This window comes from Sorghum bicolor, chromosome 1, assembly GCF_000003195.3.
Source record: "Sorghum bicolor cultivar BTx623 chromosome 1, Sorghum_bicolor_NCBIv3, whole genome shotgun sequence".
Classification (NCBI taxonomy): Eukaryota; Viridiplantae; Streptophyta; class Magnoliopsida; order Poales; family Poaceae; genus Sorghum; species Sorghum bicolor.
Genome location: NC_012870.2, coordinates 59,811,807 through 59,825,758, shown reverse-complemented (window position 1 = coordinate 59,825,758; position 13,952 = coordinate 59,811,807). Strand labels below are relative to the sequence as shown.

At 44.4% G+C, this 13,952-nt stretch overlaps 2 protein-coding genes across 2 annotated transcripts; one reads left to right on the top strand and one right to left on the bottom strand.

Annotated features, from left to right (window-relative positions):
* On the top strand, positions 1,260-2,011 carry LOC8062855 (EC protein homolog). Its single transcript, XM_002467530.2, has one exon. It carries the CDS (start codon positions 1,384-1,386, stop codon positions 1,633-1,635), a length of 252 nt encoding a protein of 83 aa, XP_002467575.1. The 5' UTR covers positions 1,260-1,383; the 3' UTR covers positions 1,636-2,011.
* On the bottom strand, positions 4,822-9,872 carry LOC8058802 (ubiquitin domain-containing protein DSK2a). Its single transcript, XM_002464960.2, has 8 exons — positions 9,454-9,872; positions 7,163-7,891; positions 6,725-7,041; positions 6,518-6,631; positions 6,384-6,442; positions 6,215-6,243; positions 5,371-5,463; positions 4,822-5,293 (listed from the first exon to the last, which is right to left on the bottom strand). The coding sequence occupies exons 1-8, from the start codon at positions 9,704-9,706 to the stop codon at positions 5,145-5,147; spliced, it is 1,743 nt and encodes a 580-aa protein (XP_002465005.1). The 5' UTR covers positions 9,707-9,872; the 3' UTR covers positions 4,822-5,144.

The following is a 13,952-nucleotide window of genomic DNA, read 5'->3' as shown; positions in this document are numbered from 1 at the left end:
CCAAAGGGCTCTCTGTCTCTGGATGTTATTTGTCCGGCATATTATACTCCCTCCATACTCATAATTCTTGACGTTTAGGACATAATTGTGGTAACCAAGGAGTGATTAATTAGGGATTAATTTTACATGTCTGTTCATAATAAATATGATTACGGGTACTCTTTGTATGAGAAAGCAAACTAGCTCAGTTGGCTAGTACGCGAGGGCTAAAGCAGTGGGTCTCAGGTTCAATCCAAACGAAGAGAAGAGATAGGCGTGGACAACGAAGAGGCCTGCGTGCGAGAGCGGTGGGCGCATGCATGCGGCCGGGCGTGGACAACGAAGAGGCCTGAGGCCCTGGTGGGCGTGGGTTGGCGCATGCATGCGGGATTCCTGGTGACCACTCATTTTTGCCAGGGGTAAATAAGGCCAGTGTCAGTGGAGGTTTCACTAGGATGTCATGCATATTTATTAGAACGTCATGTCAGTAAAACTGTACTTTTTGCATGAAACGAAGAGGAGAGAGAAGAAAGTAGTTTCACCATGGTGAAACTCTGCGGGCGTTGTTTCCCACGCGGTGAAACAGGATGAAATCCCCACTGAGGGCTAAATCGTTTCACCATCTTGCATGTGATCCATTCATTTTGCAGTAATTAAATGCTTTGCCCAGCCTGGGAAACGTCAAGGTGAAACTCATGCATTGTGGAGGTTGTTTCATTATTCGTTTCATTGATGCTCTGTCAGCGGATTTGTTTTGGAAACAGTGCATTGAAACGGACCATTGAAACTAGACTAAGTCCAGCAGGTATCATGTGGCCAGAACGTCAAGTTTTTTAAAAATGCTCAAGTTGTGTAGAACGTCAATTAAAATAGGTACGGAGGGAGTATGCCGCTATTAGTTGCCACGGCAAATCCACTTGGGCCGTGTCCGCTGAACTTGGGGTTGTCCGTGTGCCAAGCCTCGACCTCATTTTGCCGTCAGCCACGCGAGGATAAGAACGAGCGAGGCGGAGGCGCGACCGCGGCGCAGGGCACGCGCACCACAGGCCGCACGGGCGCGCGGCGCCGGGGAACGCTCGAGCTGCTGCACGTATCGTCCCGTATACTCGCGCCGCGGACCGCGTGTCCCACCACCCTGTCCACGCGCCGCGGGAGACGTGCGCCGCGTGCGCTCGCGTCGCCGCCCGGCCGTTCTAGACTTGTAGACCTTGTGGCTCTCGAGTCTCGAGCAGCTCCATTACATATATAGAAGCAGGTGGAGCCTTTTTGTTTCAGCACCGCGACTTCCTTCTGCTCCTCAACACTCTCGCGTGCGGCAGAGGGACTCTCGATCGGAAAGCAGAGCGGAGACCGGCGGCCGGTGCGGCAACACGTACGCCCGCAGCCGCAGGCATCATCAGGCGCATGGGGTGCGACGACAAGTGCGGGTGCGCGGTGCCGTGCCCCGGCGGCAAGGACTGCAGGTGCACGTCGGGGAGCGGCGCCGGCGGGCAGCGGGAGCACACGACGTGCGGCTGCGGGGAGCACTGCGAGTGCAGCCCGTGCACGTGCGGCAGGGCCACGATGCCGTCCGGACGCCAGAACAGGAAGGCTAACTGCTCCTGCGGGCCGGCCTGCAACTGCGCATCCTGCGCCTCCGCCTCCGCCTCGGCCTGATCGTCGTCGTCATCGACGCGCGCAGCCGGCAGCAGCCCACCCAGGGTCGTCTTCGTCTCGTCGTGGATGCACCGCGTGTGCTACTTCTACCTAGCTAGTGGAGTTGTCTAGTGGGCTGGGCTGGGCTGGAAGCTCCTAGTACTAGTAGTACGTCCATACTCCTACACGATAATAAAGGGCTCGTGTATAGGTCGAGCCTATGTCACCATGCACTCATGCTCGCCAGATGCGTCATCACGCGCTGCAACTTGGTATGGAGTATGTAAACCTACTTTACTATAAGTTGGTGATATATATATGTATATGAAATGTACGAATAAACGGTTCATGAGTGACCAACTAAACAGATTTCTTGTGGTGCAACTTGTTCACCAGAGTTCAAATTTCTCTAACTTAACTGGAGTTCAAAATTCTCCGCTTTAGCTTGAATGGTTATATTTTTCTAGATTTTTATTCTAGGATGTAACAGCTTTTCTAGATTTACCCTAGGACGTAATGACATTGTCTTTTTTAATAGTAGGTGATGTGTTTATGATGATAACGAGGCACTGTGATGATTTTATTATTTTTTTGGATATTCTTATAAGAGAGTGGGAGAGGAGTGTGCGTGCATGAATGATTTCATCAATCTCGTTCCGTTATTTGAAAATACTCATAAAGGTAAGCTGTATTTACGTGAGTGTGCTTGTATTTTGTTTGTACGAGTGTGTCTGTACAATTCAAGAAAAGGTTGGTTAATGTTGTTTATCAAGGTTCAAGATTACCTGTCACTGAACATATTTTTTTATGAGAAACGTGGTATATAATGATTAAGAACAGTTTGTGAGAAACATGGTATATTATGGTTAAGAACAGTTTACGCAAAGAACGGAGAAAGGCTCCCAGCATGACAGAGAGTAATCTAAAAAGGGCACATAGATACATGTGCTGAATTTGAACAGGAAAATCTGAAATCTAAACAGAGGGGGATCTTGCCCTTGAGGCAAGGTTGTGAGCTGTAACATTAACATCTCTACTAATCTTGAGCACCTGGTGGGAGAAGCTTTGAGTTTGGAGTCTAAAATCAGCTGAAAAAGGTTTAATACTCCAAGGCTCAGCTCGATTGAGGCGGCCATTTAGGAAGTTGACTATGATCTCATTGTCGGAGAGGAAACTTACTTCCTGCAAATTAAGTTGCTTTGAGATTCTTGCAGCTAGAGTAAGTGCAGCAGCTTCAGCCATAATCACTGTGGAGACGTGCTGAATTTGAGCCTGAACATACAGAGAGAACTTTTGAGGAGAGAAGAGGACAACTTCCATTCCTGCGGACCTTAAACGGTGTGAACCATAATCTGGACTGGTGGCTGCATCAACAAAGCATCTAGTACCTGGAAGAAGAGCAGGTATGGTGCAGCTTCTGATGGAGACCTCATGGAGATTAGTTTTTGTTGTTGAAGTGTCTGTCAGTGCATACAGGGGGTTAGTTTCCATTGAAATGACTGCATTTGTTTCATGATGTACTTTAGCTATATGGACCATTTTTTGTTATTAAGTGATAATTTTTTGTGCCCTTTCCGGAGAGGATCCTTGTGGCAGGATGGCTGCAATTGCTTCATGTATACCATCTTGATCTTGAGGTAGAAGCCTAGGTGTGATCTAAGGGGAGGATCTGCATAGAACCAGAAAGCTCGAGCAAAATCACAATCAAAGAATAGGTGCCTATTTGTTTCAGTGTTGCCGCATAGGCTTTGATATAGGTGGAATAGCGGCCTGCTCTTTCGGCTGAAGCTAGAGATTGCGAAGAAGGCGCCATGCACAAGTTTCAATTCTTGGCGTGTTTCCAGATGGTTTTCAGAAGAATCTGTGAATTGTTTGTAAGGGCTCTTGGACCTGAATTCAAGTTGGGCTGCACCGTTTGGGTACTCAACAGCTTGTAGGCTTCCTTAGTAGTGCATTGTCCTTGCTGGGAAGGTCTCCAAATGAGTTTTATTTTCTTCTTGAGATCTGACAATAGGTACTTTTTTCGATAAAGAAAGCTTCATTAATTTCAGGATCGTTACATCGAGATGATACAATGACAACAATAGGTACTTGAAGAATTCTTCTTGCTGCTTGTCCAGAAAAAACTCTGTTGATAAGTGGAACATTCCACGTTGAAGTACTTCGTTCCATGAGGTCCTGCACATTGCTGGGAAGGGGTCGAACTGTGACAGGAAGGGTAAGATGGCCGTGCATGAGGTCCCAGGCCTCACACCATTGTTCAGACCATATATTGCAATTACCTTTGTGAATTTTAAAGGAGCAGTTTTCATGTAGGAGATGCTTGGTTTTTAGTATGAAACCCCAAAATACTGATCTAGGACCATGGGATGGGGCTCTCCAAAATGAAGTTCGAGGAAAATATTTGGCTTTCAGAATACTGAACAGGAGAGGGTCACATTGAGAAGCGATCATCCAAGCTGAGTGAAGAACAAGGCTCTTGTTAACTGTTTGAAGATCTCTGATTGCCCAGGCTGCCAAGAGCTTTAGGTTTGAAAATATCTGACCAAGCTCTGAAGTGAATTGGATTTGAAGGTTTCATCCTATACACCGGCCCACCATAACCTTTTGAGATTTTGGAAATAGTGGTAATGTAGTAGATGGGTATAGAGAATATTGGTCATGCAGTAGACGGGTATAGAGGCTAGGACAGAATTCATACATTGGGGCACGGTGATGTTATTATTACTTGGCGCAGCGCATCAACGCCTGCCTATCAATACTGTTCGCCGATAAGCATGACTGAAAATATTGTTCGCAAATTTATTGCGAAAGAAAAACAATGTTGAATGCTGGTAGATTCAGCAGATAGTTTCAAGCGGTCTGGTTCTACCCGCCGGCTACTGGTCGACCGGTTGGAGTCGTGAACTGATGGCTACTTAAATACTACAGTACCTATCGAGAAGTGCTGCTCAGCAGCAGCCGCAGCGCTACTGCAGCCAGCACTCCCGATCAGTCGCGTACTGCATGTCCACCTGTATGAGTTTCGAATCAATGGAGTCCATCCTCTTTTAGTTTTAGCAGCATCACCATCACTGATCTAACCCCCACAACCACAAGGCCACAACGCTGGAAGAGTTCAGATATCAGTAGCACACCCGCAGTTCTGATGCCACAACGATCAGCACGAGAAAGCATCTGACACATGTTTCCAGAGGAAACCACCGGTTGGATCAGATAGTTTGATTTGATATATTGAGAATCAAGAATCAACTGTTGAAAAGACACCACTACAGACATTCTATGAGGTAACATCCGACCGATATGTATGTACACCAATCCAAATCGCAAATACAACACTGTAAAAACAAAGACATGACCACCATGTATGAGAAAAGTTAATGGCTGCCTGACTTTTTGATTATTTTGTTTTCGGGACTATGGACGCCGCCGCCTTCAAATTCTGGGGCTTGAAGAACGTTAAGCCAAACACTCCTGCAGATGCGTGACATTTTAAGATTTGCGGGCAGTGTCTGGCTCGCTCGCTTAAGCTACTGGCCAAGGTTCCCGAGAAGACGCTCCACTGCAGCATGTACATTCCCAGCGGTAGCGACCAGTGCTTGAATGTTCTCCGCGGTGTCAATGAAACCCATTTCTTGGAGCTGAGTAAGTTGTGTGGCATAGAGCTCCTCCGGTGGCACTGAAATGTCATCATGTAATTATTACAAACCAGAAATAATAGTCAATCCAAGTTTTCCAACAGTAACGTATACTCACCATTGGAAGTATTTGGAACACCTAGGCCACCTCCCGAACCAAGCCCGCTGAGCATGCTCATCAAGGTGTCAAGGCTAGGGTTTCCCTGCGTACCTGTAAATATTTCATGCCACTTGCTTAACTGGAGTAATAATTTCACATATTTATCCAGTATAATAAGAACTTAAAATCAACGCAGAGCTGCCCATCTAACATGTTCCAGAAAGAGGAACTTATCAAGGTGTGTGTTTTTGCTTTGCCAGATTTCTCCCAGATGTTTTATTTTCTCTTGCCTTATTGTAAGTTATAATATATAATGACATGCAGCTCTCCTACCAATTCGAGAAGAACAAAATGGGGAACTCTGTGCGGTTAGCCACCAGAATTGTAAAGTAGCTCTGGAATGTTCAGCACTTTACACATTCTTTTAAATGGTCCAAGTGTTTCTTGACTAGCAAGACCCAAGGAAAGGAACTTCCATGCAATTCCCAGTCATTTAGTCATACCAAACTAATTCCATTTCCAAATATCCATGCATTACCTTACGGAATTTGAATTGCTGACCGTTGGGATATTAGTTTCTAGAAATTAAATGCTCTTATTATGCTATACAATCCTGGGAATTTGGCACTATAGTTAAAACAGTCAATGACAATCCTGTCTGTTTTTCCCTTAGTACCAAACTCATCTCACAACTGAAACCTTGAGGAATACAGTCAATCAAGTACTGTATGCAAAGCAAAGCAAAGCAATAGTTACTTTACAAATAAAGCAGCACAAAAAAGCAACTCAACATCCTGACATAGCAATATACTGATCCAAGTGAAGAAAAAAAAACAGAGAGAAAAAGTAACCAGGAGTTTACCTGTGGCACTGCCTGCATTGTTGCCACCCCTGAATCAAATCAAACAATTAAAAGGAACCCCAAGAAAAATAATAATACATTGTACAATTTCTAGTTACGAACAAATGTAAGAAGATAAATAATAATAAGATTAATGAAATCCAGGTACTGTTGAACCATAAACACTCACTGGCTAGGTTGAAGTTGACCAAGCTGTCCTAATAAAGACTGCTGAAATGAGAGTAATTGCTGAAAGAAAGGGTAAAACATTTAGATTTAGTATAAGAAATGGGAATAGCTGAAGGCTTATGTATCATAATGTACCTGCAAAGTGTCAGGTGATGTCAGCTGGCGAAGAAATTCTGGATTTTGAAGCATTTCCCTCATCTGAGTGTTTGATTCCATCAGGTTGCGTGTATTTGGGTTGAAGTTAAGCAACTGTAGCCAAGGAGAGAACCCAAAACAATCCAATGTAAGAATTGCAACATCCAAAAAAGAACACAGAAAAAAAGTTGGCACAAGTTGAACTACCTGGTTCATGGTCTGTGGGTCAGACATAATGCTCTGCATCATCTGCATCATTGCAGGGTTTTGCAACATCTGATTAAAAAGAGAGACATCAGGTGAACCACCAAGCATATTCCCCAAATCTGGAGAACCCAAACCTCCTAAACCGCCAGCAGCACCAGTTCTTGGATTGCCAGCAAGACCACCAAGCAAACTACTCAAATCTGGTGAACCCAACCCTCCCAGTCCACCAGTGGCACCAGTGCCTGCAACGCCACCAGAAGCACCAGTTCTTGCGTTGCCACTAGGACTAGACCGGGTTGCTCCTTGTGCACTCCCAGCTGGTGATTTAAGTAGGCAAACACAAAATACAACATATATAAACAACAACAACAAACACAGCCGAAAAAAACAAAAAAAAAACATAAGCATCTGAAACCAGTACAAGTACTCAAAACCTACCATTGGTGCTCCAGGGATTTGGCAGTGGATTAGTATTTGGAGCTGGGGTTCCAGTTGTCGACTCTGAGCCAGTAGCAGGAGCATTTGTTGCAGGTTGACCTTGTCCAGGTTGGTTAGACCCCTGATTGCCGAGAAGAGCTGAAAATGGGTTTGAGGCTGTGTTTCCTTCCCCGCCCATTGTTGTTGCATTTAGAAGTGGCTCCTGGACAGTTTCATACATGCGCCGGAGCATATTAAAACCTTCAGGAGAAGACTCAATGTTGCTCATAGCTCTGTCTGTGTTCCGCATCATCTCTCTCATGATTTCAGGGTTCCTAGCAGCTTCGAGGGTTTGGCGGAGGACACTTGGGTCATTGAGCACATGGGCAAGATCAGGATTCCGATCCATGATCTCGCGCATTTGTGGGTTGCTCATGATCATATTGCGTATTAAATCAGGGTTGTTCATGAGATTTTGCATCGCCGGCATATTCATTATCTCCCTCATCAAGTTGGGATTCTGGCTTAAATGCTGTTCAACTTGCTCTAATTCTGGAAATCCTGGCCCAAATATACCTGATGGCCTACCACTTGCTGGAGCACCAAGACCTGGAAATAGGCCTCCCAGGCCACCTGCAGGGCCACTACTAGGAGTAGATGAAGCTAGGGGGCTGGCAGCAGCAGGTGCACTGGATGCAGCTGGTGGGGCGACACCACGCACCAAGTGAATTGTGTGATCTGTCTCAACACCTACAATATAAGCATGTGCGACTTAAATTTCTTAACAATTCCAGGATTTATATCATTAATCAAAGACAAACAAAGAAAGAGAAGGTTCATATATCTGTGTAAACAAAGCAAAAGAACACCCAATACGAATACATACGTAATTGACATATTTGCAAAAGGAAACCAACATCTTTTGAGTAATCCATATCTCTGTGCAGTAGCATTAAATATGAAGTTGCCACTGCACACAAGGACCAATATGATAAAATGTACTAATAATAAATCTAGAGCACTAAAAGGTATAGCTTACTTTCATTGAACAACAAAATCATTTAGTGCACAATTCTCACAAACTACATGATCAAAAACAGATATGACAGGGAACTAACATAATGGGATAACCGGATAAATCAACCCCTCATTTAGCTTTATAAAATAGCACTTGATGAACCAACCAACTGCTAAGGAATCTATCAGACATATTTTCAAGTACACTGATTTTGGTTGCAAATGACCAAGAAACTAACTAAACTCAGGAAAGACAAGTAATTTACAGAAATACAACAAGAGTAAATTTACTTTCACCGCTGAAGCCCCTAAGACATAGTGAATTAACATGTCCAGAAAAACTAGTCAGGCCTGAGGCAATCTAAAGAAATGAACTTACACATCCAATCAATATCAACTTACTTGCATTTACACCCACATAAATTATATTTGAAAATCATGTGCACTCTAGCAAAAAAAATTATAAAAGATAATAACATATCAGCCAACATTCCAATTGTAAGCTACTGTGCAAAAATTGACATTTCACTTGACCACCTAGTCCATCCAAAGGATAACATACATGTTCGCCTATGAATACACATCTAGATATGCACAATCAACAGCATATAAAATGACTACATTACATTTGGAATTATATGAGAATTGCGACAAAGCTGTCTTCTGCTTCATCTACTTCTAGGCGGTAACTAATGTCATCTAAGTTAACAGTAACGTCATGATCCGAACACTACAAAGTATCTAAGTTAACGGCATAAACTACTGTGCCAAAATTGACATTTCACTTGACCACCAAATCCATCCAAGGTATAGCATACATGTGCGCCTATAAATACACATCTAGACACGCACAATCAACAGTATACAAAATGACTACATAACATTTGGAATTATATGAGAATTGCGACAAAGCTGTCTTCTGCTTCATCTACTTCTAGGCTTTAATTAATGTCATCTAAGTTTACGGCAACGTCATGATCCAAACGCTACAGAGTATCTAAGTTAACGGCATACGTTAGTCGAATCACACGTCATGTAGTGGCATAGCGCAATACACGGTAAATCTACCACTAGTCAGCATGCACATGAAAGAAAAAAACAAATGCAGAATCTAGCCATACTCAATACACTAGATACACACAAACAGGCATGTCACCGACAACCCAAACCTCGCAGAATTCACAACGCCACCGGCCCCACCGCCGAATTCATGAGCCGAATCGGACAATCCCACGCTACGACACCGAATCGAGAGGTACTTTACTCTACAACCAGCGTTTCGGCGTGGCACGTACCGTAGCTTTCTAGGGTTTGCTCGTCCTTGAGGATGCGGCCCTTGTAGATCAGGCGCTGCTGCGGCGCCGGCACGTCGCAGCTCCCGGCTACGACCTCCTTGAACGCGCCCACCGTGGCGCCCAGGTCCGTCTGCACCGTGAACTTGGAGCCGTTCGCGCACCGGATGTGCAGCGTCGCCTCCCCCGCTGCCGCCTCCACTGAGGCAGCGGGAGGGGACTCGCCGCTCCCTGCGCCCTCGCCTCCGCTTGCCATGGCCTCGAGACCTAGCTCCGATCCGGTCCGCGGCTCCGATTGGGGTTTGCCGTGAGCGCGTCAGCTGCGAGGTCTCGCTTTTTTTTTCTTTTTTTTTTTCTTCTTCCCTCCTGTCCTGTTGCTTTATGCTTGCAAGAGATTGAGGGAAGAAGAACTGAAGTCTGAAGAGGAATAGACAGAGTTTGACGCGTGGGATTTAACGGCGGGGAGCGGCGCGGGGTAGAGGTGATGGACGGTCCGGATTCGTCCCGTGACGTGGAGGGTTGTGTCTCTGTGCGGTGGGGTCGAGGTGGCGTTTTATCGGACGCATGATGGCCATGTGAAGAAGGTTCTAGGCATAGGCGAAGCCGAGCGAGAGCGCGTGAGTATAGTAGCGTGTAGGATCCTCGCGATTCGAGAAGGTTCCTGGTTCCGTTTAGATACCGGGATATAGAGGGTGAGATAATAAATAAATAAATAAATAAATAAATAAATGATTAGAATTAAATGAGGTGTAAAAAAACAGATGACTAGAATATAATATTCTCTATCCCTAACTAATATCCGCATCTCAACCAAACATGCCATTTGGGTAACGCGATACATAAGAGAATTCTTTTATTGCCACTTTAACGTATAATAATTATTGTTATTTAAAATTATAGACTTCTGCCACTGCTATTTATCTTATCTTGTATTCTTATAAAACTAAATCTTACCAGAGATTTCTCTTAACATGCAACCTATATCCACATCAACAATCCACTAGAACTTGTAATTATAGTCAACTAGCACATGTATTATGATAGTTATCTCTTTATCCACTAACTTGTATTTAGTTGTCCATATCCATATATCAAATCATTCATCAAAATTAATTTAAAATAGTTTTATCCATATGATTTTTAATATAAATAGTATAATTTCTTTTAAAATTATCTCTTTTATCCTCTCATTTGTCATCATCGTTGTATGGACAAGCCATGTTTTCGCTTGATTGCCATTCATATAGATAATTTTATTGCCTTGAATGTCATTCAGAGAACAAAACACTATTACAAAAATGTTTGTTACACAGGACTAATTTTGTGAGCACTGTTAATAACCAAATTTGATCATTTTTACATTCTGAGTTTAATAATATGCTTAGGCAATTTTTTTCATGGATTAAATAAATTTAGGTTTAATTTGTACTATTTTTCCGTAAACATCTTTATTTTTTATCTCTAAGATATATTAAAAAATAGCATCCTTCATTTTCAAAGTCAAAAAAAACAATGCATCATTCCAAATCAAGCGTGATCCATCTCCATATACTTCCAAAAAGATCTACCTCCTTTTTTGAGAAAAATTTAGAGATAGATCACGCTTGATATGAAAGGATGTCCTGTTTTTTCGTACTTTGAACAGTGGAGGATGCTGATTTTTGATATATCTCTGAGATAAAACAAAAAAATAAAAAATTTATGTAAATGCAATGTTGAATAAACTTAAATCTAGTTATTCCGGCAAAAAAATTTGTCTAAGCATACTTTGAAACTCAAACTATAAAAAGTAATCAAATTTGATTATTAATAATGTCATGGAATTAGTCATGTGCAACGAACACCTTGTAATGATATTTTATTTCCTCAATGGCATTTAAGGAAATAAATTACCTATATGGATGGCAATCAAGAGAATAAGGCTTGTCCATACAGCAGTAATGGCAATTTTTAGACCGGTAGGTGCGGGGAAAGGTGAGGGTCAATGGGGCTTCATTTGTTGTTAAGAATTAATCCGTGATTAATGAGTGGTAGGGTGGGTAAAATGGAGTACCTCGTGAGGTGCTCTAGAAAAAAAATATAGAGCTAACCTCTAGCTCCACCTTTTTTTTGAGTGGATATGAATTCGTAAAGCTAAACGTGTTTGGTAACACGGACAGCTAAAGCGAAGCTAAAAAAACTGGAGTGGTGCAGTTCTAGACACCCCTTAATCATCCATTGTTTGGGCCGAATCGTATTGATTGGAGCGTTTGCTGAGCAGTGCATGCTACAGCCGACTAAAGTTGAGCATGCAGCCCGCGGGCCAAAGGCACGGCCCAAAGCACGGTCATTTGGCCCGGCCCGAGCACGGCACGGCCCGATCCTAACTGGTCCCGGGTCGGCCCGAAGCACGTTGCGGGCCGTGCTTGGGCCGACCCCTCGGCCCGCTAGGCGGCACGGCACGCTTTTAACAGCAGGCACGGTGTCGGCACGGTATCAGGAAATTTGTGAAACTTGAAGTATCAGGTTCTATGACTTGTGAAACTTGTGACTTTTGGCAAGTAAAATATGATCTGAGAGTATATTGTGTTATGTGAATTGTGAATATTAATGTATGTGACTTGAATGTAATGTATTTATGCTTTGTTAAATTCTGTATTAAATTTGGTGTTTTTCATATATTGGGCCATGGGCCGGCGCGAAGCACTATTGGACCTCGTGCCTTTCGGGCCGGCCCGGCACGAAAATCGGCCCACGGGCCGTGCCTGGGCCGTCAGGCAGGCACGATGGGCTGTGCAGGCACGGTCCGATGGCACGCGGGCCATACGGGCCTGTGTCCTTTCGGGCCGTGCCTAGCACGGGCCCGTGCCGGGTGAAGGGTCGAGATGGCGGACTAGAGGGGGGGTGAATAGTCCTGTCTAAAAAATAACGCAACGGCTAACCGAAACAAATGCGGAATTAAAACTATCGGTCTAGCCAAGACTACACCCCTCTATCTAAGTTCTCTAGCACTTTGAAAAGATCCTAAACAAGCAAGCAAGGTGCTACCTTAGCAAGAGCTCACCTAATCAATTCTAAGAGCAAGGTCACACAAACCTATGCAACTAGTACTTTGCAAACCGGGGGAGCTCCTACACAAACTAGTGAGGCAAAGCGCACAAAGCCTAAGCTCACTAGCAAGCTCAATAACAAGGCAACTAATGCCAAATTAGAGAGCACAACTTACTTAGCTACACAAACCAAGCAATGTGACTAACAAGGTTACACAAACCAAATTAGTCACGCAAGGGGAACTACTTCTAGCTACACAAGCAAGAAGGTAACTAGAAAGCTACACAAGCTAACTAATTACAAGAGCAACTACACAAGCACAATTATATGCATGTAAGAACAAGCTTGTGTTAGGGACTTGCAAACCAACGGGAAGAACAAATGTTGACACGATGATTTTCTCCCGAGGTTCACTTGGTTGCCACCAAGCTACGTCCCCGTTGTGTCGACCAACACTTGGTGGTTCGGCGGCTAAGAGGTGTTACACGAACCTCGTCCCCACTAGGACACCGCAAGAACCTACCCACAAGTGAGGTAGCTCAATGACACGCACGATCCAATAGAGTTGCTCTTCGCGATCCCCGCGGGGTGAGCACCGTACCCCTCACAATCTCTTCTCCGGAGCACCGCACAATCTCTTCTCCAATAGAGTTGCTCTTCGCGATCCCAACGGCTAGCACACGCACGCGCGTCTGGAACAGTAGCACCGGACGCTCTGCTGCTTCACACCGGACGCTCCCTGTGCGCACCGGACTCACACGCAGAGAGCAACGCAAACTTGCAGCAGCACCGGACTCTCAGCGTCCTGTGACACCGGACTGTCCTGTGCGCACCGGACTCTCAGCGTCCTGTGCCACCGGACTGTCCTGTGCGCACCGGACTCTCATCGTCCTGTGCCTGCAGTTCAACTTGTTAGGTTGCTAACTTCTAGCTCCGAACTCCAAATTCGATGATCTTGGACATTTTGGAAAGCTTACTTAGAGTACTATCCAATATATATGAATACTCAATCCAAATCAAAATGGATCAAAGCAGTATTCCAATCTAAAAGTCATCCTAATGTCCGGAGAACACCGAAAGACTTCTCTCTCTTCTCCAAGTTGAACAAAATCAACTTCAACACCTTCTCCTTTGCAAATATGCCAACACCACCAAGTGTACACCACCATGTGTAAGTGTGTTAGCATTTTCACAAATATTTTCCCAAAGGAGTTAGCCTCTCAACTTGCCACGCCACTCGATCCTAACGCGTATGCAAAGTTAGATCGCTCAAGTGGCACTAGATGACCGATATGCAAACAAGTTTGCCCCTCTTGATAGTACGGCCATCTATCCTAAATCCGGTCATAAACTTCTCTACACACCTATGACCGGTGAAATGGAAAAGCCCTAGGTTATACCTTTGCCTTGCGCTTTCCATTCCATCTCCTCCAATGTTGATGCAACACATGCACCAACCAATCACCAAATGA

Excerpts from the sequence above, each read along its gene's own strand:
- LOC8062855 (XM_002467530.2), top strand. The coding sequence starts at position 1,384 with ATGGGGTGCGACGACAAGTGCGGGTGCGCGGTGCCGTGCCCCGGCGGC.
- LOC8058802 (XM_002464960.2), bottom strand. The coding sequence starts at position 9,706 with ATGGCAAGCGGAGGCGAGGGCGCAGGGAGCGGCGAGTCCCCTCCCGCT. Across the intron at positions 7,892-9,453 it reads GCAAACCCTAGAAAGCTACG|GTGTTGAGACAGATCACACA; the intron begins GTACGTGCCACG and ends CTTATATTGTAG. Across the intron at positions 6,244-6,383 it reads GGTCAACTTCAACCTAGCCA|GGGTGGCAACAATGCAGGCA; the intron begins GTGAGTGTTTAT and ends GATTTGATTCAG.